This window comes from Streptopelia decaocto (genome assembly GCF_964273445.1).
Source record: "Streptopelia decaocto genome assembly, chromosome: Z".
NCBI lineage: Eukaryota > Metazoa > Chordata > Aves > Columbiformes > Columbidae > Streptopelia > Streptopelia decaocto.
This window is the reverse complement of record NC_138657.1, coordinates 10,257,026-10,285,005: the sequence shown is the minus strand read 5'-3', so window position 1 is coordinate 10,285,005 and position 27,980 is coordinate 10,257,026. Positions and strand designations below refer to the sequence as shown.

The 27,980-nt window shown below is 42.4% G+C and overlaps 1 protein-coding gene across 5 annotated transcripts in view; it reads right to left on the bottom strand.

Moving 5' to 3' along the window:
* PALM2AKAP2 (PALM2 and AKAP2 fusion) overlaps positions 1–27,980 on the bottom strand; it is a 267,247-nt gene that overhangs the window by 92,884 nt on the left and 146,383 nt on the right. For 3 of the 5 annotated variants that reach the window (XM_082074261.1, XM_082074262.1, XM_082074263.1), the window contains one exon: positions 17,276–17,358. In XM_082074261.1, coding sequence (XP_081930387.1) covers positions 17,276–17,358 — 83 coding nt within the window. Of the gene's footprint in view, positions 1–4,697; positions 4,902–17,275; positions 17,359–27,980 lie in introns of those variants that run through there. The other 2 variants (XM_082074265.1, XM_082074264.1) reach the window with 2 other exon arrangements.

Sequence of the window (27,980 nt, the reverse complement as noted above, 5' to 3'; positions counted from 1 at the left end):
GCTTAATAAGTTACTCCATGATTGAGGCAGTGGTGTTTGTGGTTTTGGTGTTTTTGTCGATTTTTTTTTCATTCTGTTTAAGCCAATACGATTCTTATGTGCCTCCAGTTTAAAGGTATTTTGCAACTATTAAGGCAGGAGACAGTTTTTCTCACTACTCTAGTAAACTGTTAAACTTTAGCTGCTAGAAACAGAATAAATGACACAGAAATAAGCCAGCTTTTACTCGTAGAACTACACCCTTAAAAAGCTTTCCTGATTAATGCATACATTATACAAACAGATGTTATATCAAGCAATACAAAAACATTTTGAAAAAGTACAGAGCGTGATGTGAATCTAGCAATTTATGCACAGAAAACTTTCTGTTCTTTTTCCTTTTTAACACTGAGAACATGGGAGAAGATGGAAATCATGATACCCAGAGACACAAAAGACATCAGTGAAATCAACAGATTCTGAAAAAAAAATCCAGATATCTGAAAACATAATTTTCTCCTAGAACATGATTCATCTCTTTAGTCACATTAGATAAAGCTGGAAAGAAAATTCTAAAATGAACAGGACACACTTTCATGATTCAGTAGCACATACCAAAGTTTTCCCAAGCGCTCACACAGATCTTTTAAAGTAAGACTCCTAACCCTTCTGAAGATGTACACGTTTTGAAGGGAATTTGCTCTATTTTAAATGCTTTATTGTTTTTCTGTGTTATTAATAGGGAATTAAAAAAACTCTCCCTGCTAAACCATATCTAGGGAAAATTCTCACTTTTGCAGCATATTGCATGTAAGTATCATATCAAATGATATAACACTTGAGTCTTGTTACATCTAAGTGTTTTTATGACATTTCTGAAGAATTACTCTGAAAGCACAGTTCTGCTTCCTCTGCTAAACCCAGTATCTTACTGTCATCAAATAAACAAAAAGTGAAACTCTGAACTCTCATCAATTATTAAGTCAAAGGATCTGTTTTTAAAATTAAGGGCATCATGATTTACAATTGTAATGGATTACTGAAGATCATCCATCAGCAAAAATAAGCCCATAATTTGTATTGCTAACCCAGAATTTTAACATGGAAAATGTATTCTCTTTTTTATTCATTTTGTTATAACACCAGAACAAGCAAGTACTGTGAATATGATTATTTGGGAGATAAGGAATGACAAAATCTAGATTTCTGTAGAATATAATTTTGAGTAGTGGTTACAACATGACTTTCTAATAAAATAGGATGAGTCTTCCAGGAGCAGCTGAAATTACAGTTTCAGCAACCTGTGCCTGAGTGAAGCCTGTGAAACAGCCCTGAAGATCTTTCAAAGTAGAGACAAAAAAGGAAGAAATAAGAGTTCCATTTTATAGCTGGGAAACTTCTGAACTGAGCACTGAGACTTGTTTTCAGGAAAGAGAGAGATACTTTTGCGGTCTCCTAAAGTCACTGTGTGCAATGTATCTTAATATCTAGATTCCTGCAGTCAACCACAATGGTTATGATGACGGGTTACCATCAGGCTATTCTAAAAAATCTTCCCAATCTGAGATATACTAGGTGACCGACTCTCTGGAAGCACCTTCCACTTTCTTGGACCACAGAGGTAGTTTACCAGCTCAAACCGGAAATCTCATTTTCAGATGTCTGAGATGAAAACCAGCCGTAACTGACCTACCCCAGGACAGAAGAAGACCACAACGTTTGCTTCCTCCTTGAAGACTAAGCCACAGAATCATTCTCCAGGTCCACCTCCATCAAGCTGTGCTGTGAAGTATGTTCTTGACAGCAGAAGAATCCCAGACAGGAGAGTTCATAGAGTACAGACTTTGCTCAACTGCATTAGTCTTGCCACAAGTAATTCGTATTTATCCTTCACAAGGATGAAACAGACTGATGTGGAATACTAATTTACCAGAGCAATGCAACCCAAAGTCTCACAATTTTTTAAGGAGAAATAACTTACAATATTGTTGATACAAAGTACTATTTTGGCATACGGCTCAAAAAGAATTACATACAGATATAACTGCATTTGCTGGCACTCATTCAGTACTGCTGTTATATTTCATAATTAAACTTAATTTTATATAGCTGTAGTCCAGTGATCTAGGTCAGCAGTCAATTAAAGAACATCACTCTACAGAGCAAATGCAATACTCAGGTAAGTGAGCATCATCATAAATAAGCAGGCCAACTTTTTTTTTTCTTAGATAATTTGAATTACAAGTGTATTCGTATCAATTTAAATAGACTTGCTCCTAGTGGGTGAGTTTTGGAAAGGACGTTTCCTCAATGACCTGTGAGTCCAGAATTTTGCTAGGGTGCCTTCAGTGATGTTTGGCATTGAAATAAACACAAAAAGTCAGCCTAGAAACTGGACGAACTGAGCGAAAACGACGAAAAGTTGCATCAAAGAAACAGAGAATTCCAGATGGACTTCAGGCAGCCCAACAACAGGCTGAGCCCAAGATGTGCCCCTTCAGCACAGACTGCGGGGACAAACAGCCGCCAAAGCTTTTTACCTTTTTTAAAGGAGGTGAGAAAAAGAGGAGACAATTCTGGCAGCTTGAGTAAACCTGTTTACCCCACAACTGCAAATGAATCAACTGCTTGTCAGCTGAAGTGAGAACTGCCTGAGAATCAGAACCACAGCACACTGATGAGAGAAAAATCACGCTGTGAATGGTAATAATAGGGACTGTTCTAGATGTTGCATTATGTGGCTCTTCATGTCTTGCAGTAAACGCAGTATCAATAGCACTTGCTAAGTCAGCAGGTGTTTCCAGTAGCAAAAGTGAGTTTTGCAGTTTAGACAAGACCAACCAGGCGTGGATTAACTTAGCCCATGATCAAAGTATACATCAAACTGCTCGGGATTCTGCTGGGTATACTTTTCATGCCGTAAGCCATATGATCCTGTATTCTTCACTTAGCCAAAACTCTGCCTGAAGTCAACAGGAGTTTTGAGTAGTTTAAATGGACTGGGAAGTTACGCACACACCCCTTGGTACAGAAGCTGCACATCCACAGAGAAGTAAAATAGTTATCAGCTGCTACTTATCAGCACTATTATAAGACATCTATAAATATGGCTTAATTTACTTAAGAGCTCACCTGGGATCTGTACTTTTTGGACTGGTGCTTGAAAATTAATGTGAAAAACAATGCATAAGTTATCTAAAGACAATATCTGTATGTAACATTTTAAATTTGTGCAAACTTACTTTGGCAGAGTGTATCAAAGGGCAGCAAGTGGACTGGCACTCAGATATAAAATGAAGAGAAAATGAATAAAAAACACTCAATACTAACTGGTCAGAAATACTTACAATGAATACACTTATATCAACACAATTCCAGCTGTAATAACTTCATCCTCTGCTGTGTGCAGGGACATAAAAGCTATGATCTAAAAATACATGAAATAACTTGTACTTCTTAGGAAATGAAATACATACTACCACAGATAGTGATGCATATATACCTTCCTTGGGTTCCTGAGGCTGGTAAGGCCAGAAAATGTAATTGTGAAAGTGAAATAAATCCCTGTCAGATACGCAAAACCTCTGCAAAACACTTACACAGCATGAATACAAATTGACATACCAGAGCTGTGAGACAATGCTAGAAGCAGAGGATATCACTACAATGTTGAGCTGCTAATCACAGCTCAAAATAAAAGAACGTGTTTATTTCATTGGTAAAATCACAACCGGGGGATTAGCTCTATCTCTTCTAACATTAGGCTGGTACTCATTGCCCTAATGTACATCTTCTGGGAGCTGACAGGCGATTCATCTTAATATAAAAACCAAACTTCAATATGAAGACTGCTCTTTATGGCTAATGATTAATGTTATCAGTAACTCAAAAAACTGATATCCACAGTGGCTGCCTACCTGCCCACCTCAGTAATAATTTCAATAACTTTTCAGGAAGAGACACCAATGTTGGAGAAGTTTACACTGCAGTGGTGCTAAGCAGAAGCCAAATAAAAAGAAATAAAATATTTAAAACTCATGGTTTGCTGTTACTGAAGAGTCTAAAAATAGACAGACTTGGAACAAAGATACGGGAGATTTTCGGTTCAAAAAGGGGAGTCCAGGAAAAAATTAGATGGCCATGAAAAAAACATGCTGATTAAAAAATAATTACGTCACGGGCTTCTCAGGATCTTACCAAACCCCCTCCCGGCTCCCCCAGCCCGGCCGGCTCCCGCGCACAGCGGCCGCCCCGAGCGGGGGCTGCAAAGACCCCCCCCCGGGCCCCTAAACCGCAGCCGAGGCGGGGGAAGAGCCGCCCCCCACCTGGGGGGATGCGCGCATAGACCCGGCTTTCTGTACCCGGCCCCCGGCCTGTCCGGCAGTCCCCCGCACCGCCAGCCCCTCCCGCCCCACGCGTGGGGGGTCCCGCGGGCGCGGGGCTGGCGGACACATCTTCTGTGGGGGGTTGAGGGCAAGGGCAGCAACCCGCTCCCCCCAGCATCACCCCTTCCCTCTTCCCCTCTCGGCATTCTCATTCTCCCTTCCCCTCCTCGCCTCTCCCTCCCTGCGTTTCTATCTTCCCTCCTCGCCTTTCCCCTGCGCCTTATCTCTACCGTCCCCCCCTTTGCCTCCCCCACCCCGCTTTGCTTCCCACCGCCCCTGCATTTCCACCACGTCCCCCCGCCCGCAGCCCGCCGAGGGCCAGACACAACTTGCCGGAGCCGCAGCCACCGCCGCCTTCCCTTCTCTCCGCACCCGGAGCCGCGCTCACACCCACACGGACAGACCGACCGACAGAGGGACGCGCGGACACAGGCGCAGCCCCGCGCCCGGAGGTACCTCTCCACCGCGCTGCTGCTCCGCCGGTGCGCAGCGTGCGCCGCCAGCTCCGCGCGCAGCCCCTGCACGTCGGGTCCCCCTTCTTCTTCCTCCTCCTCCCCCTCCTCCTCCTCCCCCTCCTCCCCTTCCCTCCTCGCCCGCCCCCTTCGCCGACGCCAGGAAGAGGGGGGCAAAGCCACCGCCCGCCCCGTCCCGCCCCGCCTCGTCCCGTCCCAGCGCGGGGGCTCCGCGCATCCCCCCCGCGCTCCCCGTCCCGCCGCGGTCGGGTTACCGGCCGGCTACGAGCCCTCTCCTGTTACGGGTGCCCGCGGCGGCGGGAGGGGAGGGAGCCGAGCCCCGGGGGGGCCGGGCCCCGTCGGGAAGCAGCGCGGCCCCGCGGCCCGCCTCCGGGGCGTGCGGAGCGGGAGCTCCCGCCGCCGGCGGCTCCGGGGCTTTCCTGAGACGTGGGTTTCGGGTGTTTTTGCTGTTGGGTGCTGGTGATGGATTGTTTGTTTGGGGTTTTTTTGTGTTTCGTTTGTTTTGTGTGGTTTTTTTTTTTTTTAATTATTTTTATTTCGGCTTATGGGTGTGGTCTGATTATTTATTTATTCGTTTATTTTTTAATAAAATACATGCAGCGGAGCTGACTTCCATGGCCTTCTTGACTGTCTCCTTAAACCCCTTTCAGCGTTCACAGTAGGTTCTATGCACTGAGAGGGGATCTTATCAATGTTTATAAATATCTCAAGGGTGAGTGTCAAGAGGATGGACCAGTGGTGCCCAACGATAGGATGAGGGGCAATGCGCACAGACTGAAGCACAGGATATGAGGAATATGAATATGAATATGAGGAAAAACTTCTTTACTTTGATGAGCCAGAGCCCTGGAACAGGCTGCCCAGAGAGTCTGTGGAGTCTCCTTCTCTGGAGACATTCAAGCCCACCTGGACACATTCCTGTGTGACTTGCTCTGGTGAACCTGCTTTAGCAGGTGGGTTGGACTGGATGATCTCCAGAGGTCCCTTCCAAACCCAACCATGCTGTGGTTCTCTGCTTCTGGCAAGGATTTTTATTGGTGTGCCACCCTACCTGTGAAGAACTTCTACCTTCTATTTTAGTTTTCAATATGAACTTGATTATCCCCTCACCATCAGTGATGGAGATGAGGAATAGCTCCTAACCTTCTCTTTGAGCTGCTCATGGTTTTGCAGACCTGCACTGTAATCCTTTTATATCTTTTTCTTCTCCTGGCTGAAGAGCTGCAGATTGCTTATGGGGACCTCTGTCCATACATTGCACTGTTCTGTACCTACTGTTTTTGATACCCTCTTGAACATCATTCTGATCTAACAGATCCTTTTTGACATGAAGAAATACACAATATTTAAAATGTGGGCAAACCGTGGATTTATACAGTGGCATGACATTCTTCTCTTAACAATGTTTTATGAAGAATTTTTGAGCACAGAGCTGATGTTTCTGAGGAACTGCCTGTCATATCCCAAGATTTTACTCCTGCAATGAGCAGCTTGTAGCCCACCATTTTAAAATATTGTTTATCCATATGCACAATTTCACATTTACCTACACTGAATTTCTCATATTGCCCAGCCAGCTTCCCAATGTCCTTGAGAAGCTCTTCGCAGTCTTTATTCTTATTCCTGACTTGAGTAAATTAATACCACTGATGAACTTTGCTATTTCACTCCATTCCCAGGTAAGATATGAGTACACTGAACATCACACATCCCAGCACTGACCCTTTGAGAACCTCATACCATTCAGCACCTCCCTCCATTGTGAGAACTTGCTATTTATTCCGGTACTTTGCATTTTATCTCCTAATTACTGAGCTATACCAGGGCTTTCCTTCTTGTTGCTATTGCTGCTTAGTTGCCTTTGTCAAGAGCCTTTTAGAAATCCAGTCAGGTAAGGAAATTAGACCACCCTTATCCACAGTTTTGTTGACCCTTTCAGAGACCTCCAAGAAGTTTGTTTAAGGCAGGACTTTACAGAAGCAATGTTGACTCTTCTCAGATAGATTGCATTAATCCAAGTGTCCTTTAGTTCTAACCCAATTAGCATCTCTCTGTTTGCATAATACAGGCATGAGGTTTGCAAACCTCTGGTTCTCCAGAGTCTGAATTGAAATTTAGTGTCACATTTGCCACTCTTCCCTCTTAAGGTTTTAAATAGGAGGTTACATGGTGCTGTTGATAATTCAGCTGCTGCATCCTTGGGTGAGAACTCAAGGGCACAGATGCTCACACGTTGCACGTTGCTGCCTGAATGCCACGATAGTGAGAAAGGCTTATAATAAAAGCTAATGGTATAAGGACACAGATGCACACATACATAACTGCAGTTCTGCAAGCTGGTGCTATTAATGTAAGTAAGAAGCTATTTTACTAATTAACTATATGTGACCACAACCCTCCTTGCAAATGTATGTGTCTGAAAGCACATAGGAGTATGGTGCAGAATAAAACCCACCAAGGTTTTTGACCCAGGGAACTGTTCGCCATTATCTTTATCAGCAGCCTACTGTTTTATTTTTTTTTCATACTTTGTTGTAAATTCTCTGGATCAAGTATGGCCTTTTTTAATGCATATTTTTTACTCACCACTAGCATCTGGTGTGGGAAGGAGGAAGGGAGACCAGCTCTGAGCAGGGGTATTTCAGCTGCACCAGCCAGGAATTAATATTCCTGGACACCGGGAGAGTCTGCAAACCCACGGACAGGACTACCTACCCTTTGTCCTTCTGGGATGTGGTGCAGCTGTGCAGGGCACGCGCTAGAACCGCAGCGCTGCTCTGGCACCCGCTGCAGCAGCCGTGCGTGGACGAGCGTCGCTGCTCGTGCCCACCAGCCTCCGCGCTCCCACACACAGACGTGCTGTCCAAATGGCAACGTGGGGCTGCGAAGGAGAGAGGGAGGAGGAGGAGAGCGGGGATTGCGTCCCTTTTGTATGTCTCACAGATCTGACTGTGTTTGTTGTGTTTTTAGAAACTTCAGCTGCTGGAAAGAGAGTAAGCCAGTGATCATGAGGAAGGGAGGGAGGAAAATAAATTACTTCTTTTCAATTGCAGAAAACTTCAGAAGCCCACAGAAAGGTCCCCTTCAGGCCTCAGAAACATAATTAAAATAAGTATAGTGCAGTCTCATGCTTCCTGAAGGCCTCAAGTTTTGAAGACTGGCAGTACTGCACTGTAGAGAAAAATCTGTGATATTCATAGCAACCAAAGATATTGCACCACCAAAGGGGCAACTTCAGAGCTCCTCTTGCTGGGTTCCCACCTCTCTGCCCTTTTGTTCCAACAATTACCTTCTGTTCCTCTCCTGCTTACTGGCCTCACACAGCATTGAGCTGAATTGCATGACTGCAGCACAGATTTTGCTCCATTGGATATCATGGATATCATAAATGACACTGATACCATTTCATTTTCTTTTCTTATGACAGGGATGCTTTTACTTAGTATCAACTAGGTAGCACGACTAATATGCCACAGAGTAAATCAAATGCTATTTCACTGTGTATATTTTAATGATTTTTTTCCTATTACTTCTAATTTGCACTTCCAAAAGTTACAACAGCAGAAGAAAAACTGTAAGTTTTGTTTGGTGATGTATTTTGTTAATGCTCTGTAATTACAGAGGGCTTCAGGAAGGGGGAAGAAAGCATTAATCTTTGCTGGGGTGTAGCCTTTCCTAGTTTTTACTGTGAAGCCAAAATACCTTTACCTAAATAGTGAACTGGAAGGTTAGTTGGTATTGTCCTAAAAACTCTGAAAGTAGGAAGAGTATAAAGATCAGCTGCATTAACCCAATATTTGTCAACAGGAGTAGTTATTTTTAGCTCTTGAATGACAGTTATTCACCTGTCATTCACTTTCAGGCCTTCTTTATGTGCTCTTTGAACTGAAAAGAGATATGTCACCCCCGGCATTACCTCATTTCTCCTCCAACAACTGACCAGTGTACATCCCATGGCTGTGCTGAACATGTAGGAAAAAACTATGAAACCAGATCCTGAGATTAGTGTGACATTCTTGGGAAAGCTCAAGGAAGTGCGATGATGTATCCAAACTTCTGCTTGTAGGGGGCTGCAAAGCTGCAGATATTTTTCTATATACATCGGCTGTGGACAAGAGGACTAGTGCCACTGAAGTCAGTGGGAACTGCAGACACTCAGCACCTCTGGCAACTGGGCCACATGCTTATGTGAGACCTTGTTATTATACAAAAAGGCTCTTTTTTTCTACTCTTTTTTTTTTCTCTTCCACATAGGCTGACCTAGTTTACAATCTGCCTCTGTACAGATGTGGGCAGAAAGAGGACAGAGCCATTGCCAACAAAGAGTGCCTGGAGTTAGGAAGGGAAAAGACACAGGGCAGCTCAGGATAGGGAGATAAAGAGAAGGAAATGAACAACAAAGATGTTTGAAGGAGAGGAGAGAGAAGTAGGGAGGGAAGAGAGCAAAGCCATATCCGTATCTGCTGCTCCTGCTTTGTCCAGGGGACAGAGGAGTTATTCAGAGTCTTTACTTTGGGACTTCGTGCGTAGTTTCAGTGAGGCAGATTTTTTACTGTTATGCAGCGAACCTTCAAATGGAAAGTAATTCAAAGGGGATACCTCTTCCTATTAGGAAGAAATTCTTTCAGGCTGCTGTTTTACAGCCCAGCGCACTGTTCTTGTTCTCCATGAACTCCCAAAGATTCTGGGAGCAGTGCAGAATAAAGGAGGGAAGGAAGGAAAATACTGTGATAATGATGCTGGATATGCCAGGCACATTTATAGCATTTATAAAATGAAATGCAGGCCTGAAAGGTGATGTGTGATCTGGTAGCCTCCACACTGAATTTCACTGAGTATGAAAAATTAGTTTTGCTTGGGATGCAGATATTTCAGTGTCTCAGATTAGCTGTCAGAAATTTTGTGATTAGATTCATTTTCCTTTCCTTGTGGTTCTGGTTATTTTTCTGACTGCAGAATAACATGCAGATGAGCTGAATGAGGGAATGCACCAGCTTGCAGTAACGTGTGTGAGATGAAAATGGTGCTTCTATGTATTCTCTGTGCGTTTATAAAACTAATGAATACAGAGATCCATCAGTCAGTTAGCAGAAGAGCTGTGGCAAGTTTGGAGGTCGCATTCATAAATGCTTTATATTCAGTACGGAGATGAAATGTTGAGTATTACTGAGGCTGGTGGGGAACTGACTGGAGATCCCGGTTCTATTCCTGGTGTTGCTGATGACATAGCATGTGACTGAAGACAAGGCACTTTCCCTTATTTGACTATATGAGTTGTTGAATTTTAGGACAGCGACTGCCTGTTAGTGGGTGGTTGCAGAACATAACAGGATCTCAGTTGTGGTTAGGGGGTTTGAATTCTAATGTAGTGTGAACTTCAAAATTATTTTCTGAAGTTATTTGGCTGACTAACTTGCTCATTTACACACATCTATTATGTGGTAGGATAGCTTGGCAAGATCTCTATCAGCAACTAGCTACATGAGTAATCTCATTGACTTGAATGTGACTCCTTGAGTGAGTAATGTTTTAGTACTGGCTCCATAAACTGTTTTAGTCATCATCAGCTTATAAACTACATGCGCAGCCCTGCCAGCACTTACCACACAGCGTAATGTATTTTACTGCAAGCAATTCTGTCACAGGAGTAATACCCAGTAGTAACTGTTTGTGTAATCTACGCCCACGTGAAGAAGTTACTCTGCTCTTCAGTTGCAAAACCAGCCAAATTTCACTGGCATCGTGTTCTCTTTGGTTCATGAGAACTGTTAGTTTCCCTCCACAAGAAATCCAAAGAAATAGTCAGTGCTTGTGACGTTGCAAGGCAGAATATTTTTTATTGCAGCTCATGGGGATACCGCTGCATGACTGACTCATGGCTATCCCTCCTTCTCATGGAAAATGCAGTCATTGCAAATCTGGAGCTGTAAGGTTTCACTTAAAGCTCTTTACAGTCTTACCTCAGCTAATGTTTCTGCTTTGATTACTCCTGCCTTATCTTAGTCTCTTTGTACCCTCTTCCACAATAGCCTGTGTTTCTTCCCCCTACTGCGGGCTTTGTGTCTCCTTTCTGTCTGTTCCTTTTCCTAAGTGCACAAAAAAAAATCCCATTCAGTAGTATCTCTCTTTCATTCTGCAAATCCTTCTTTCAAGTCTGCTTCATCAATAACATCGACATAAGGCAGTCCTGAAAGGTGGCTTGCCCATGTCCAGCTTGCCTGATTGAGCCTCAGGGGCAGGGAGTGTATATCTATATATTTTCTGAATTACTGAGTGCATAGGAAGAGTCGTATAAATATAGCACTACTTGTTACCACAGCGTTACATATTCAACATTTATATCAACTACTGGGGCAAGATAATCACAGACTACAGTACTTCAACAATTATGCACTGTTGCATATTGTTCCTCCAACTAAATGGGCATAACAAAAAAGATTTAAAGAGCAATCATTATTTTAGAAATAGGGAACCTCTGTAACTCTTCTGTACAATACTTCAATAGCATATTCTCACAAAGAGCATTTGTTTGTGAACTAAAGAGCTTGATCCAAAGCCCAATGGAGGCTCTTCCAATGCATTCAATGAGCTTTGGATTAAGTCCTTCCTGAGGAACAGATGCAGGGCTTTATTCACTACCACTAGAACAATAAAAATGACAAGACAAAGAATAAAGTTGTCTACAGAGAATAAAGCAGTGTTGTCCTGCAGCAGCTTAAATACATTAGGCTTCATAGTTAAAAGAAAGTCCTGTAGAGTTAATAAAATTGTTTGCGTAGCCCATTCACAAAATATACAGTGCAGAAATGTTTAAATATCTAGACATAAATACCCAAACACAGTGTATTTCAGTGAGTATCCAACTTCTCTAGTATTTGCAAGAACTGAGTTTTAAATGTAACTACAAATACCAGTTGTGCAAACAAAGATAACACAGAAATATTCTGTTGCCATTAATCATCAAAACTGTGATGGAAGAGAGAGCTGGAAATTTTTTAATACTATGGCTCTCAGATGGGTCTGAAGTGTTTACTGAGACCTCGACTAGAGACAGGCTTTCCTTTAGTAAGTTTATCTCATTCAACATAATGATTTCTTATCTGGCTGGTAGATGTTATCAAAATGTAAGCAATAGTGAGTGTTGCGGAGCAGAGACATTTGCCCCTGCAGGAAAAACTGGGGTCAGAGTCACCCCAGGAAAAAGAGTACAACAAGGGAGATAAGCAGCTGTGGGAGACACAAGAGGCCAGACTGAAGTGGCAGCAAATGAGAAGAATGATTAGCAGAAACTAAGCCTGGTAGGGACTTGGGACTTGCAGCTGAGACAAAATATGAAGGGAATCTGATCAGAGGCTTTCAAGAGGTCTGGGTAGATCTTGTAAAGAGATCTATTGGGAGAGAAAGAGAAGTGAAAGCAGCAGACAAAACATACTGTTTGTTTGAAACACCTGCATGGATTTATGTAGGAAGTAGAAACTGGGAAAGGAGCCTGGATTAGCAGAGGTTGCAGTCATAGCAAAAAAGACCCTTCACGATGAATATGTGGACAGATAGGTGGATTTTGAAAGAGCTGAGGAACTGGCATGGTTTGGTACAAGAAAGTGCAATGAGCAGAAAAGAACATTACACAAAACTTCTTGTACCAGAAAGGAGATAAGGGAATCAAAAGCTGATAAATAATATTACAGAAAACCATTTCTGTAACTACTAAAAGTAGTTACTATTGCAATAGTGTCAAGTGCTTCCAGCTGGGATGGGTCATTTGCTGCAGGGCAGGTGGCAATACCAGAAATGTTTGAAAAAATCAAGCCTACCTGCAGGCCCTCAGAAAGTCAGAAACAAGTGGATAATAGTCAAATAATAGATTTTCCCATCAAAGAATATGACAGTTTCCTGAAGATATGTTTCTTTCTTGAATTAGAAAGGGGACAGGCCCAATGACTAAACCTGTGGCCAACCTGAAGGACTGACTCTCCCAGCAGTAAGCCAAGGTCTTAGCTTAACAGCATTTTCCGATCAGCAGAAGTGAAATCATGCAAATTGAAATTGTAATGAGGTGATATGACAAGCTGATTATAGGCTGGCTAATTAAAAATCCACAGTATTCTTTATGGAAATCCAGCTCTGCATTACGAAACTGCTGTGCATTTTAATGTCTGACTTACATATTGCTGGATCAGGCCATCTTGTTTGTCTTTGGAGATGAAGGCAGGTGGGCATGTTTTCACACAGGCACCATAGCCTGACAGTCTTGTTACTTTGCTTTTACAGTTCCCATGCAGAGCCACACAAATAAAATCACAGCGCCAGAGGTCAAACATAATGGCTCTGATCACTTTCAATGACTGACGAGCCTCTGGCTTCCCTGACCAACGTTGCCTGCCTCGGTCATGATATGAAGACATACTTGAAAGCAATTAACAGAGGCCATAATTGAAAATGAACTCGTAGCTGTGTGCTGTGACCTGCAGTTCAATAACTCAGATAGATCCTCCTCTCTGTTACCCAGCCCAGCTCTTCTATCTTCTGCATAAAGCGGGCCATGGCAATGACCAGGGATGGAGAGCATAACCTGGGAAAAACAGTGATAAGAGCTGGCAGAAGCCAACTGACGAAGCATCAGCTGCAGAAAATAAACTATTTCACTCCCTGAAGCTGGTTTGTAACTTGGCTTGGATTTTCCCTGCATAAATACCTCTCAATTTCAGCAGCACACCTCCATGGCTGACATGGCATCAAGATACAACTTAAACTACCTGAAGGGTCAAGGAGGAGGAGATATGAAGCCATACAGGCTTAGACTTTGAAAGGTGACCAGGGACTTCTGCTGTCTGACCTCACACGCCTCAGATACACACACTGTGCAGAAGGAGCATCTCTTTTTTAAACTGTTCCAGAATACCAGAACTATTAATGCCTCTGTCATTTTCAATTATCTGTTAAGTTTTTGGGCACAATACATTTATGGCAGTGGATCGAGAGGAAGGATGAAGGAAAGGGGTTGCATCCTGGACCTGTGTGGTGTGGTTTTTTGGTGGTGGTGTTTTTGTTTGCATGTTTGTTTGTTTTGTTTTGTTTTGTTTTAAGCAGCTGTCCGGTGAAATTAATTAATCTTTCCAGAGTTTCCTGGGCTCACTTTAGGTTCTTTGGTGATACGAGCTTTCATAAAACCAATGAAAGAACAAACTGAAGTTCTATATCTCTGCTAAATATTCCAGTAAAATAGCAGCATCCTTTTCTCTGCAAGACAAACTCTTTCAGCCTACTGCTGATCCTTTTATGTTGAAATTAGGAGTTGTTCAACAAGATAATCTCCCAGGCCCCTGTACAGCACTGTTGCAGAGATTCCAAGTGGTGCATACGTATGTCTTCTTCCTTGTTACCAGTCAGCAGTAATGATGGTGGAAAAATAAAGAAAAACAGCTGCAGTTTATGCTACTGTCCCCCACACATATACATTCTCCTTTTTGAGCAAAAGCTGCAAAAAAGGCTCAGTAAAAGAGCACATGATATTCTGAATCTGCACTCCAGAAAGTGCTGAAGGAATAACAGGATGTATTTTAAACACAACAGTGAAGAGGCAACGTTTTGCTATTTGGAAAAGAAGGAAGAAGCATAAGAAGCTCAAGTATCATTCATAAACTTCAACTTGTTCAACAACAGGTCCAGCTTGGCCAGTTCTGAGCACATTATATGGGGCATCTCTTTTTGGGGACCATATTTTTCCTTTCTTGTAAGGGAGAGTATTACTTTGCTTCATGACTAGCATCAAGTGCAACACTTGTTTACTGATCCACATCTTGACTTCACTAGTTGTGAATGTCCTTACCTATTAAATATAAGAGTTTTCTATGCTTTATTGAAACCTGTGCAGTTACCATTGACTTAAACTATATAGTCAAGAGCACAGTCTGGACCGAGGAGGGCTTTCTTGCTTCTGTGTTAATAGTTTGTTAAAGTTGAAGGGAACTTCATGATGTCCCAGGTCTCCACTTGGAGTGAGTAGGCTGTTGAAAATACCAGAGATATGCGAATTTCTATTTCCTGATTTCTATTTCTCTTGGTGTCATAAAAAAATATTGCCAGTAGGTCTGCATAGACTCTTTTCAGAGTTAGTTTAAAATTGGTGGTTTTCTTATATGAAAATAACGTCGCTCATTTGACTAGTGATAGAAAGGACAGTTGTTTTGGGTTTGTCTCAGACAATGCAAGCTCAGAAGAGTTTATATCCAGCTGCTCCATATAGTTTTTGCCTCAAACACCAGGTTTCTCCATTCCACAGATTGTTAGCAAGTTATTAAAGAAAATTTCAGAGTTTTATAGTTTGCTATGACCAAGTTAATTTTCTTCCATGCTGGTGAGGATACTCTCATGGACTTTATTGACTTTCCCGTGCTAGTATTTTGCTGATTCTGCTTACACTGCGTCAGTGGCAGCACTGAGTCAGCCTCCCTCTTACAAAGTTCTGTCATTAAACCTCCTCCTTCAGCAGGGGGGTCATTATTAAAAACAAACAAGCCAACCTATTTTTTAAAACCAAGGATAAAACAGTGCTAAGTCAGATTTTGCTCTACATAGTGTTAGACTTCCAAGCATTGCAAGCACTGTGTTATGAAAACAAATTGCATTTTGCAGTCATTGAAAATTTTTTCCCCTCTTCCTATGTATGTCCTTAACTTAAGCCAGACAAAGTTAGGAACTGATTAAACTCCAGCTCAGAGCTTTCCCAGCAGCCCTACAGGACCTGCTTGTGATACATGAGCTGCCATGGAGCGATACCACGCAGAGCAGAGCAGAGCACTGACCGCAGCCAGTGAGGAACACCGAGAATGCCTATGCGAGTCCATGCTCCAGCTGCAGCCAGAGTGATCCCAATATCTGCTTCAGCTGCAACATGGAAGTTTCATTTTGACAGCTTTGCGTTATCAATTTGAACCTTACTTTTGTTGTTTGTGCTGTAAATTATTTCCCTAAAGAAAGGTGGGTTATCACTGACTAATACCCCTGAGTACATGTTGATTTGCTACTTTATGTGGATTCCACCTAAAATTTGGTCATTGTTTTTGACAGCCAAGAGTATGGAATTCTGTGCTATATTGTTCATTCTAAATTGTTAACGGCATGCAGTCAGATTCATATTTGTTTTTTCTTAGCAGGTTTTGTTTTGTTTTTAAAACATCAGGTCAGTCCGGCCCCTTTTGGATTTTGTTAGCACTTAAATAAAAACTGCAGGAAACCTGGATTTTGAGAAAATAATCAATGTGTTTTTTTAAAATGATAAATGGAACTAGTAAATATTATATCAAAAATCTAAGAAAATGTTTTCATTTACATTTTCCTCATTAAAAAAAAATTTCTTTGCAGATGCTGACTTTAACTAATTATACACCATGGCCTCTTAAAGCTGCCTGGTCTGAGCTTCTCACACCAGTTTTTACTCATAGACCAGAAGAAGATACGAACTTGCTGCATTTTTATCTTTAAATGCTTTTCTAAATGAAAGAGTTAGTTATTGGCTTAAATTTAACTACCTGTAATTTAAGAACAAAACTCCTCTGCTTTTATAGCAGAAGTCTGAAATCTGCTTCATCCATTTCATCTGAACCAGTTTAATAGTCTCGATTATTTTAATTTAAATAAAAGTAAAATATTAAATTAAATTTAGTAATGAATATGGGCTACGTGTATCCAACTTTACATCTTTATTTATAAGTCAAATTTACGATAAAAATTGTTGGTTTTTTCTTCAGTTTTTAACACGGTTGGTTTTGTCTTTAGGTATACATGCTCAGCAGTGTCAATAGCCCTGAAGATGAACATCTTGGCGCTGCAGGAATTCACTTGCCCACTTGGTCCCTTTCCACTCCCAACACCTTATAGACAAATTCCCTTGCTGCTGTTAAAAAGTTATGACTGCACACGATCCCACTGAGAATGACGAAGAAGAAGGAATATCCCCATCACGCCCTTTCCAGCAAAATAGTGTGTTTCCACGTGCCACCCAACCACACTGGGTGAGGGCAACGCTTCTCAGACGCTTGCCCTCCTCATGCTGATGAAAGGAGGTGGGGTAACCACAGAGGGGTCTGAGAAGAAAAGATGCAAGGGAAGACATGTGGGGGATTTGCTGATGGTGAGGAAAAAACTGACCATTGGTTTGAGACCATCTTGCAGTGCAAGGATTATTTAACAAAAACTCTCAAGAAATGTGACTGTATTAAAGGTCTTTCTAATCCCAGCTGTTGCACCGGGTTTTAAAACATTGAGGAGGAGACCCTGTGGTAGCCAAGCAAATGCAATTTACACCAATGGGGTCTGCTCCCACCATGACAACCTCCTCGCAGCTGAAGATGGGGCCCATCTCACCGAGCACCATTATGTTTGAGTGCCGTGCAGATCTCTGTGCTTCCCACAAGGACATGGTGGGAGGAGACTTACCCCTGCACCCTCCTTGGCTTCGTGACTTTCACAGGAGAACGGTCCTGACAGGTCCCTCAGCAGCACATCCAATCCTCCTGCACCTACAAAATGAAAGACATTTTATTGCCCATGGGAGGATATGCATGCCTGAGAGGCTGCTTTGCTTTGCTTGGATCCATCCTACCAGCCACTTTCTGTCACCAGCCTGGTTTCTTATCAGTGTTGTTGAGGAAAATAGAAAGGGTAAAAAAAACAATGACCGAAAAATGTCTTTGCCAGCTGTAGACAGCTCTGCGTGCTGTGGAGAGGCAGCCACTGCTGGGAGAAAACTCAGCAAGTGTTTTGTGGGTTGATACAGCACGCCATGGCTCAAGAAGGACATATTCAACTTCAGCCCCTGCAGCAGCCATCCCCATCCCTAGCACCACGTCAAGTGCCGGTGTTGGGGCTGTTCTGGTCCCTCATGAGGTGGTGGGATGGCCCTGGATGGCAGGTCCAGCCTTGCCACCCCAGGGAGCCCCCCAGATGCTGGTTGCTCTGTGTTCACCTGTGTTGCTGTGCTGAATGTGTGCCCCTGCTCACACTGTCCCTGGGGTGAACTCATCCCATCTTGGGGAAAAGCCAGAGGACACTTCAGCACTTCTGTGCATCCCAAGAGAAGGGTAACTAAGAACATGTAGGACCCTAACTGAGAGCATCTCCTAGTGCACACTGTTCGTCAGCCAGGAGTCACCACTGCTGGTGGGGTGAGCCCAAGTTACAGGCGCAGCTCGCAGGACATGTTGTGGGTAGCCTCTCAGTCCTGTCTGGAAGAAGAACCTCTGCAGTTTTATTTCTGCATCAATCTTAAACCTTGAAGAAAGTGAGAACACATCACCTCCAGGGACAATCTTACTTAAGCATAGGAAGCCACAGACAGCTGTTTGATGACTTTTGGAATGTCCATGGCAAAGCCAATAATTACAATGAATAAGGATGGATTAGAGCCAGATTAATTTAGTGAATATTTTATAAACTGCAAAATTAAATTAGAGAAGTTATATGATCTCCTCTATACAGGATAGGATGCATAAGGATTTATGTATCATCTCCAGCAGCAGTGGTGAATATGCACTTTTGCACTGAAATACATTGAAGAATGTTCCTTGTACTATCACAGTACGGTGTTCACCTACTCAATTTCAAATACAGCTCATGTAATACAGCTTGAAATGGCTCTCTAGTCTTTGGTCCATACAAGGACAGTTATTCATGCCCTCTGCTGCTACTTCACTCTATAATCTTGAGTGTGGCTCTTCAAAGCACTACTGTCTGTGTATACTCCGCAGTTGTGTTATGATTACTTGTGCAAAAGGATCTGTGCATCAGAGATGTATTTTTTTTATTTGTTGCTCCAGCAGACAGTGGCACATGCTGTCAATGCCAGCTTGAGCTGTAGTCTGCCTATGGATAAGTGGAGGCACCGACTGTATCTTTCTAACAATATTGGCTGATGGGTTTTCCCTGTGTTTTGGCAGCCTCAGATAGACATCTTTTGCTCTGGGGGAAGAATATTAAAAACTGTTAGTGCAAATAATGTGCCAAAATCTTGTAGGTGCCTTTTAGATTTTCCAGCACAGGTTTTTGGAGCTGACTGCTCTTCCCACATGCTGAGCTATGGTGTCTACAGAACCAAGAAGTAGCCCCCAAGAAGGCTTAAAGACTGCATTAAAATCAATGGAAGTGCATAATAACAAGATTGGGACCTTTTTAATTGTTGTGCCCTCAGCACTCTGAAGAAGCACACAAAGCCAGAAGTCTAATCCTGTGACTTTTCCACAGGAATGATCCCTCCTTTGGATTCATCTCTGCTGGGGTTCCCCTAGAGTGTTGTTCTTTTTCTTCTTTCAATATAAGGCCAAAAGTACCTTCCTTGTTATATGTCTGTAGAGCTTTTTAGCATAGTAGGCTTCGGATTGTTTACTGATACCTGTATGCCATCCTGCTGTTCAAACACAGACGTAAAATACAGCTTGTATGCCTTTTTTTACCATTTCATGAAAGAATCCGTTCATACTCAGGCCCCCATGCATCTTTTTCTGAAGTATACTTGGAAGTGTGAAGTGTTCAGCATGTTGTCCTGGTGTAGATGCTTTTGCTTGCATTAGCAAGTAGCTGTGAAGTAGGAGAGCGTCAGGGACAGGAGCAGTTCTCTAGCTCTATATTGTACGTATTTCCATGATGTCATGTCATGCTAGATTTAGTCTGATTCCCTGAACTAAATGTTACCACAGTATCAGAAGTAGTAATACTTAAGTATTTGTATTTCCACTAAGATGTGAAAAGTATTTCATGTGACCCTGCAGAAGAGTTTCTGGTTTTATTTCCTCCAAAAGGACTCTTGCCTGTGACTCAGCAGTCTCATCATTTGGTGTGAATCACTCCACATCTGAACCAATCACAAGTGTGGCTGAGGAAACAGGGATGAGTTCACTAAAAACCATACTACTGTTCTCTGACAAAATGCTGATATTTGTGCAGCCCATGCCCTCCAAGAAAGGGCGGTCTGGTGACTGGAGTGCTAAATGGAGATGTGGGTTGCCTAATTTCACACCTGTGCCACAACTATCATTCTGTGTAGCCCTTTGTAGGCACTCATTTGACTTAAATAGTCCACCTGTGATATTCCTCATTGATGCAGCCACACATCAAAGATTAAGAAGAGATCATTACACTAGTAGTGCATGCACTTAACTAGAAAAAAAAATAGTGAAGGTCCCAGGCATAGAAATTAACACATATGAGAAAAAGATAGATTGCCCTCACATCTCGAAAAACTATAGATACCATAAGCCTGAGTAGACTTCATCTCCACACTCTGTATTTGGTGACAGGCAATCTCTGCCACAACATGGACCTCTGACTTGATCTGCATGAAATACGTGGCCACTTTATAGTCACCCTCAGATAAGAAAAAAACAAACAACAAAACAAGCATGTACACATCCATGGAGATGTTGTAAAGGCTGCACATAGTACCAGTTCATGCTGCCATTAGCACAGCTGAAGTTTTATATCTATCATCATCTCTACCGCAATGATGAAGTAACTCATCCAGAACAGCTGCAGGGCAGCTCCATCAGCACTATTGAGGCTCAGTGGCTTTTCATCCATCTCTGCGCATGCTAGCTCCACTTCTGTGTAGCGCTGTGCTGACTTGTTTGTTTCTTTTTATTTGCTGTTGATTTCAACTCTGAATAGAGTTTGATGGATGACAGGAGTTTAACAATAAAGAGGACCGAACAATACAACAGGAATGAAGCTGAGCTAACAATCTCTTTCCTTAAGAGTTGTATCCATGCAGACTTGGAAGAGAAATCAAGGTGCAGATAATAAGAAGGAAATTGGCTTCTCAGCTCAGCAACATCAGGCAAGAGAGAAAGGAATGGATGTTGTCAAGACAGGAAGGATCATATTTAAGTGTAAGAGGCAGATGCCCAGTTCCTGGTGCTGTAGTTGGCAGTGAAAGTGCAGAATATAGTTGAAAAAGAGAGGTACTAATGAGGGATCTGGAAAACTGCTGTGCACATGCACTCATTGCTCTTAACAAGTGAGGGGAGACTTTAGCAGTTTGTTCCTGAACAACAGTTCTTTGTGATCAGCACTGTGACCACGGGGGAAGCACCTCTGCATTAGTTAGCAGTGGCCTGGGGCAGTACATTCATCTCAAGCGTGCTTGCTCCATCCATCTCAGTCGGTCAAACCCTTTGGGTTTCTGCTCTGTGTCTTTACGACCTGAACAAAGAAAGGAAACTTTAAGGTGCAGTTCAGCTACTGAAGTATGTGAACTTTCTGCAGGGGCACACAGCTCCCTTAGAAAATCCTTCACAAATGCAAAAATGACCCAGAAATCACAGACTTAGGGTCTTAATTTTGCTATTTGTTTTAGCAACAGAATGCTCTTGTGTTTTCAACAAATGGACTCTGTTGCTGTGTTGTTAAACTGGTGGGAAACAACTTGAAGCCCTGTACCATACAACCATTAGCACTGGGGTAGGCTATATTGATCTGGAACTTGGCAGCCTACAGCCTCCTGCAAAACAAACTGGTGCATAAAGGGACAGGTTGTAGCACAAGAGGAGCTGAATCAGGGAACACCTTTAGGGCAAAGATTTGTCTCTTCAGAGGACAGATATAGCTCTTACAGGTATTCACCAGGAAAACTCCTGCAGTGGTCTAATTGTGCTAAATCAAACCTTCATTTCTTGCATAGTAGTAATTTACACATGCCATGAAAGGTTAAGGCATAGTCAAACGTTTGCTTGCATGGCAGCTAGAGCAGTTTAAGATTTATTATCCTCTTCCACTCGGGCAGCTCGTCTGTGAGAGAACTCTTAGTCCTTTTCAGAGCCAAGACAGGTTGCACACATGTGCCAAAAGGGCTTGTTACTGCTCCCAGTTTGGCCCTCTCTGCCCACTGGAGGTTGCAGCTGTCTCAGATTGACCAGCCAGCCTGTTGCTCACCAGAGTGCATCCTGCCCTGCTCACATTGCAATTTGTGGCTCCAAACACGTAATTCTTGAATCATCACTGAACTGGCCCATTTGGTCTTGAAGAGGCCGAGGAGGCACTTTATTAGAGCAACTATTTGCTCTTGACTTGAACCACAGGGATTCCTGCTGTTTCTCAGTCTGCTTTCTTTCAGCAACATACGACTTGTCATTGAAAACGAAAGCCAAATTATATCCTCATGTTGCTGTCTTGGCAGTGCCCAGCTGAGCCAGGAGACAGATGCCATATTAAACTACAAAGTAGAGTTTGTCACCAGTTATTCCTGTAAATAATAAAAAGTCATTCAGAGAAATAAGATCCTCAAAGAAGGAGAGGGAGAGAAAAAAAGAGGCACAGCCTAAGAAAAAAGACCTTTCAGCAAGAGTGCTGACATATTTATTTATTGAAACACTAAATGGCTTGGTGGCTCTATGGAGTTCAAATTGGGAGAGGTCACATATCAGCGTGAAGACAAAGCCATAACTTAAGTGGCAAATAAGACCACCCATTCTTCATTTTTTACTTACTTTTCTTTAATAAATACTGTGTTTAGGCATTATGACATTGCTATATTTTGAAACAATAGTAAGGAAACCCTCTTACCCTTTTAACCATGCTTTGAGTGCTCAGCTCTAGGAGTTAAGAAGATATTTTAGTCTCTGTTTCCATAGAATTTTCAGTCTTAGAAAACCTATTGCAGAGAGTGCTGTAGGTGCAACTTCTCCTGTGATGTGTCTCTCTGATAGCAGTTGTCTTAAGAACTCTAGCTCATTTTATCTGTTTTCTGCACCTGATAGCGGTATTATTCACTGGTTATAGAACTCATGGCGCAATTTTGCTAATTTGCTTTTCTCTTCCAAATGATTTTTTTTTCCCCAGCTTTCACACTATGATGTATTTTGGACTTAAATACAAATAAGGCAAAAATCTCCCTACTAGGGCTAGTAGGAGGGAAGTCACACCTACTTTTGTCACAATGAAATGTAGCCTTGGCTGGTGTCATTCCTCAGAGGGTACTGGTTGGATTGTGACCATGTGAGAAGCACTGTACTGAATCTGTACTATGAAGGCTTAGTCTCCAAAATTCAGATGCACACGTTAGTTGCAGATGTAATCTGGCACCATTTGGGGAAACACCTAAAGAGACACGCATTGGTGGTTGTACGTGGAATAGTTAAAGCAATGCAAATCTCCATCACTGAGATGGATTAGCTCTTTTCAGCTCAGTCAGACTTTCAGGAGTCACTTGAACTAGCCCAGGCTAGCAATACTCTGACATGGCTTTTGCGTGCCTCAGTTGGGTAGGAAGTGATGATAGCTTGGGAGAACAGGTCTGTCTTCAGCCATTCACTGCAAGGTCATGCAATACCGGTCTTAAACTTTGTCCTTTATCTCTTTAATGAAGAATTTCTACCTACCAGCATAGTTTCTGGTGACCAGGAGTGATGAACTAATGTTGTTTCAGATTGTGAAAGCATTTTCCCAGAGTTTTACTAACACTATGAAGTTCACCATTTCTGCTAGCAAGCAAGCAAAAAGCCCTCAGAACCATAATCTGCATATATTTTGCAATGAAACCTTAAGTATAGACCAGCCCTAAAGTAAAAGCTATTCTAAGGAAATGAGATTGCAGTGTTGCTTAGAAAATTGCTCCCAATCTCAGCAATCTTGTTTACAGTGCACAGTTTATGATGAAATTGAGGGAGAAACAATGAAGTCTTCAGAGGAAAAAATGTCTTCAGGAAATAAACCCCGACATGAATTGGGAGGCATGAGGAAGTGAAAAACTGTGAATTTTCTTTCTCTTACTTGTAATAGTTTGCCTTGGAGTACATTCTCTTACTTGGAAATGCCAGGTAAGAAGTGTGATGTTCTGTCGTTAGAAGAGCAGATAGGTTCCTAGCTTTGCTTAGACTCAGTTCCTGTATGTGGCAGAAGTGCAGCCAAACAATGAATTCATTGCATTGCACAAGGGTTTAAAAATAGCAGAGAACTCCTTGAATGATACAAAGAAGGGAAGCACAAGTGACTCATGCAAATTCTTTTTAACCATGACATCTTAAACTCAACCACAGAAAGAAAGCAGAAGGTAGCAGAAAGACTATCTGCTACTGGTAACCATTCCCTACTAGGAGAAAGAAAAGACATCAGCCAAGCACTGCTGAAAGTCCATGCCTGTAGTACAGTGAAGGAGACAAATAGCTTGTGGTGCTCATCTCACTGTATCCTCCTAGAGGATCCCTTGCCCCCAAGACATGCATGGGTCTAAGTACCATCAAAATGAGCTTCTAACCCTCTCAGCAGAGCCAACATAGAGAACGGCAAGAGCTGTGTCCAACTTCTTTAACTGTAAACTGAGAAAGTTTATCTCCTGTCTTTGTCATGCTGATCTTGCCCACACTAAAGTAGAAGAGACATATTTTCGTCACCCTTTCTGGTACCTGGAGTTAGACCTGCAGCTGCATGTATCAATGGCTGGGACTGCTACATGCATCCTGGCTTGTATCAGAAATAGTGAGGCCAGCAGGACTAGAGAAGGGATCGTCCCCCTGTACGCGGCACTGGTGAATCCGCACCTTGAATCCTGTGTTCCGTTTTGGGCCCCTCATGACAAGAAAGACATTGAGGTGCTGGAGAGAGTTCAGAGAAGGGCAATGAAGCTGTTGAAGGGTCTGGAGCACAAGTCTGATGAACAGCAGCTGAGGGAACTGGGGCTGTTTAATCTTGAGAAAAGGAGGCTTGGGGGAGACCTTGTCGCTGTCTGCAACTGCCTGAAAGGAAGTTGTAGCATGGAGGGGGTTGGTCTCTTTTCTGAAGTAGCAAGTGATAGGATGAGAGAAAATGGCCTCAAGTTGCATGATGGAAGGTTTAGATTCAATATTAGGAAAAAATCATTAATGGAAAGGGTTGTCAGGCACTGGAACAGGCTTTCCGGGGCAGTGGTGGAGTCACTATCCCTGGAGTTGTTTAAAATATGTGTAGATGAGCTTCTGCAGGACATGTTTTAGTGTCAGTGTTAGTTTGATGGTTGGACTTGATGATTTTGAGAGTCTTTTCCAACCAAAATGATTAAATGATTCTATGCATATGTGGAAGATGCTATGGATACATCTCCAAACATCAAAAGTGGTATACATCTAGTTAAACCTAATTTCCCCTTTGGTGACTTTTAGCATCAGTCAGGATGTTGCCCATTAGTGGCTACTACTGCTGAAGTAAATGGCCGAGCCTTTCCAGTGCACCTGGTGGTGATGGGAGGAAAGCAATCTCCGTTTTTCAGCAAATCATGTCTTCCAATTAATGCTTTTCTTCTCTTCCCTGTGGTGAGCCACCAGTCTGGCTCAACAGGGTAAATCCTCATATGTGTCAGATTGCATTACTGTGGAGCAGGAGGGACAATCATACTCTGCTGACATTTAGATGCAGGTAATAGACGGCATATAAGAGGACCTATCACTGTCAGTTTTCGTCTCACACCTCATGATCTCCTTCAGGGGTGACATTTTGGACCTGGTTTGCATTTGGACATCTGAGAAAAATGACAAGCTCACTGAAGGTGCAGGAGAAACGAATGGACGTGTACACATCCACCCAGTGGATTTAGGAATAAATACACATAATTTATTCTGAGAAGCCTCCTTCCATGCTGCTGAAAAAGCCATATTGCAAGATTTTCAGAGTTCACTCAGGAGTTAAACAAATAAAACAATGGGGTTTTATGGCATAAGATCCTAAAGAAGTATTTCAATCCTTGATAAGACAACAGCAAGACCCATGGACTAGGCTGAGAGTGGGCTCATCTGCCTGATTAGATTGTAGTTGTTAAGAGTCAAAGTGCATTGAGGCAGACCTAACCCAAACTGTCTGGATTGGCACAACATTTGACCTCCAGTTTTGTTGTAAAGGGTAATGTGCCTGGTATGAAAGAACCCATCTCAACCTTGCATGTCTACTTGGCACACATGTTAGTGCAAATCTTGTAAATTCTGCAACAGCAGAGTAAACTCTTGCTCTTCCCTAGACAGGTGCATGAGAGTTGGGAGGTACAGGTGGACTAGTGTTATCATGGCATAAGCCATGACACTGCTGGAAAGCCATGCAGTCTAGGACAGATGACCTTTTCAGGCCAGATATTTGGTTTTCCTGAAGCTGAGAGTAGATCTGTTATCTGCAAGAACAGATCCAGAGCACTGAAGGGGATTCGTAACTGTGCAGTCAAATTAAAGTCACTGCTTGATGTAAGGTTAATATAATCTGACTTTTAACAAAAGGACACCAGAGGTAAGATCCAGATGTTTAAGGATGAAGACACCTGTCTTCACCTAAACTTGGCTGCGCTGCATGTTAATAAGTTTCAGTCATTTCATAGGGAGTACTTACGGAGTAAGCTACTGCTCAATTAGAGAAGATGCATCAGTCTCTGGCCTCTGTGGATAAGGTTGGCAGTCTTAGGAAATGACATATAATTAGGAAAAATTATAGTGTTTGCTTTCAAAGTACTATTTGTTTTCCCAAAAAAGCAAACTCACAGGCAAACATAATATCCAGATATGGTATATCCTCCTCAGTTATTCGCATGTCACCTCCCCAGAATTAAAATAGGTAGTGAAATGTTTCATTTCCTAGCCACAACATTCAAAAGATGCATGACTTGCTGGTCAAAACTCGAGTGATGTTTCTTATCCAAGCCATATGCTTGGAAGAGTTCAATAAAGGATTGCTTGGCTCTTTATTAGAAAAGAGATCAAGTGCTTTGAAAGCAAATGACAAACTAAAAAGAAAATAATTTATTACTTTGTTGGCATGATATTAGGCTTTATTTTGCACCTAAAAGGTTTAATATTTAAGCAAAGATAACAGTTAGTGTGCAATGTCAAATGATGCCACATCCATTACCTTCCAGACAATACTTGGGGCATTAGGAGAAGTATAACAAGCTGTCTTTCTTGAGTACTGTTTGAGTCCTGCTGCGCAGAAATGGATAACTGGCTTTAAGTTTCCAGGCTGTCCCACACTTAGGGGACTCATGTAAAGATGGCATCCTGGAACATAAAACCTGGATTCTGCCTGGGAGCCCCACCAAACCTCCACATTAATAAACATGACAGGAGGTGCTTTCTTGCTGTGCTTTCTGAACGAGCACAGGCCAGCCATGTATTCCCAAGGTGATGGAATCCTGGCTTTGTCTTCTCTCAGCTCTTCAAAGTGACAACATGTGCTCCTTAAAACATACCCTGCTGATGCAATGCCAAAACTCTGACTCTTGTGCCTGTGGTATGCTAAACGTGGCTCTTCATGGGTAGCACAAACAGCTATAAAACAACTCAAAGTCAGTAAGGAAATTCTGCTTGGCTTCTGCAGACTCGTGGAAATCATCTCATTTCTACTTGTTCTGTCTCAGGTGTCTATCTGTCCCATGATGTGCATTGTCTAAATTTGAAATTAAAAACATTCCTGAGGCAAAGAATGTCTTTAAGCACTTGCATTCCTTGGTGCATCAAAGAACAGCTAAGGCTGATGTTTTGCCTTTGGTAGCTATGCTTGTATTAGTTTTTGGAGCCTCATGATTTTAGCTTGCAGTCACCTCGTTACCTTTTGGGGAGGAACTTGCATGGAAGGCAATCCCATGATGTGATGGGTTTCCCTGCCCGATGAGACACTTCATCTGTGCAGATCACACTTAAGTGCATGTATGGACGGTATGTATGAGTGGGGAGTTTTTTCAGATCTTGAGCCCTGAGCCTATCTTGGGGGCATGCTAAAGCTGTGGTAAACAAAACTGACCTCCTTTTAAAATGTAGCTTTTATAATGTATGTGCATCTCCCTTTATCTGTCCTTTTTCTTTGGTTCCATCCACTCCACCTTAGGATGAACAATCAGGAGTGTTGATTCAATAAAGTGTCTTCCTAAGAGAATTAGCTCTTCGGTTGAGAAAAAACAGCATAGAGCCTGTACCAGGGTACCAATAAACATATTGACAGCCCTCATCTTGACAATAAGCCCATAATATCAGTGGAACAGAGCATGAAGAAAGCATAAAATTATGTCAGGACTTCAATGAACTTTCGTATTACCTGTAACTCAAATGCTTATTGCTTCTACGCTAGAGTTATTACTTAGTTTTATAAGGTTTTAAACTGTAACATTTTAAAGAGGCAGCCTGCCCTGTAGAGAGATTCCTGTTCTGAAAAC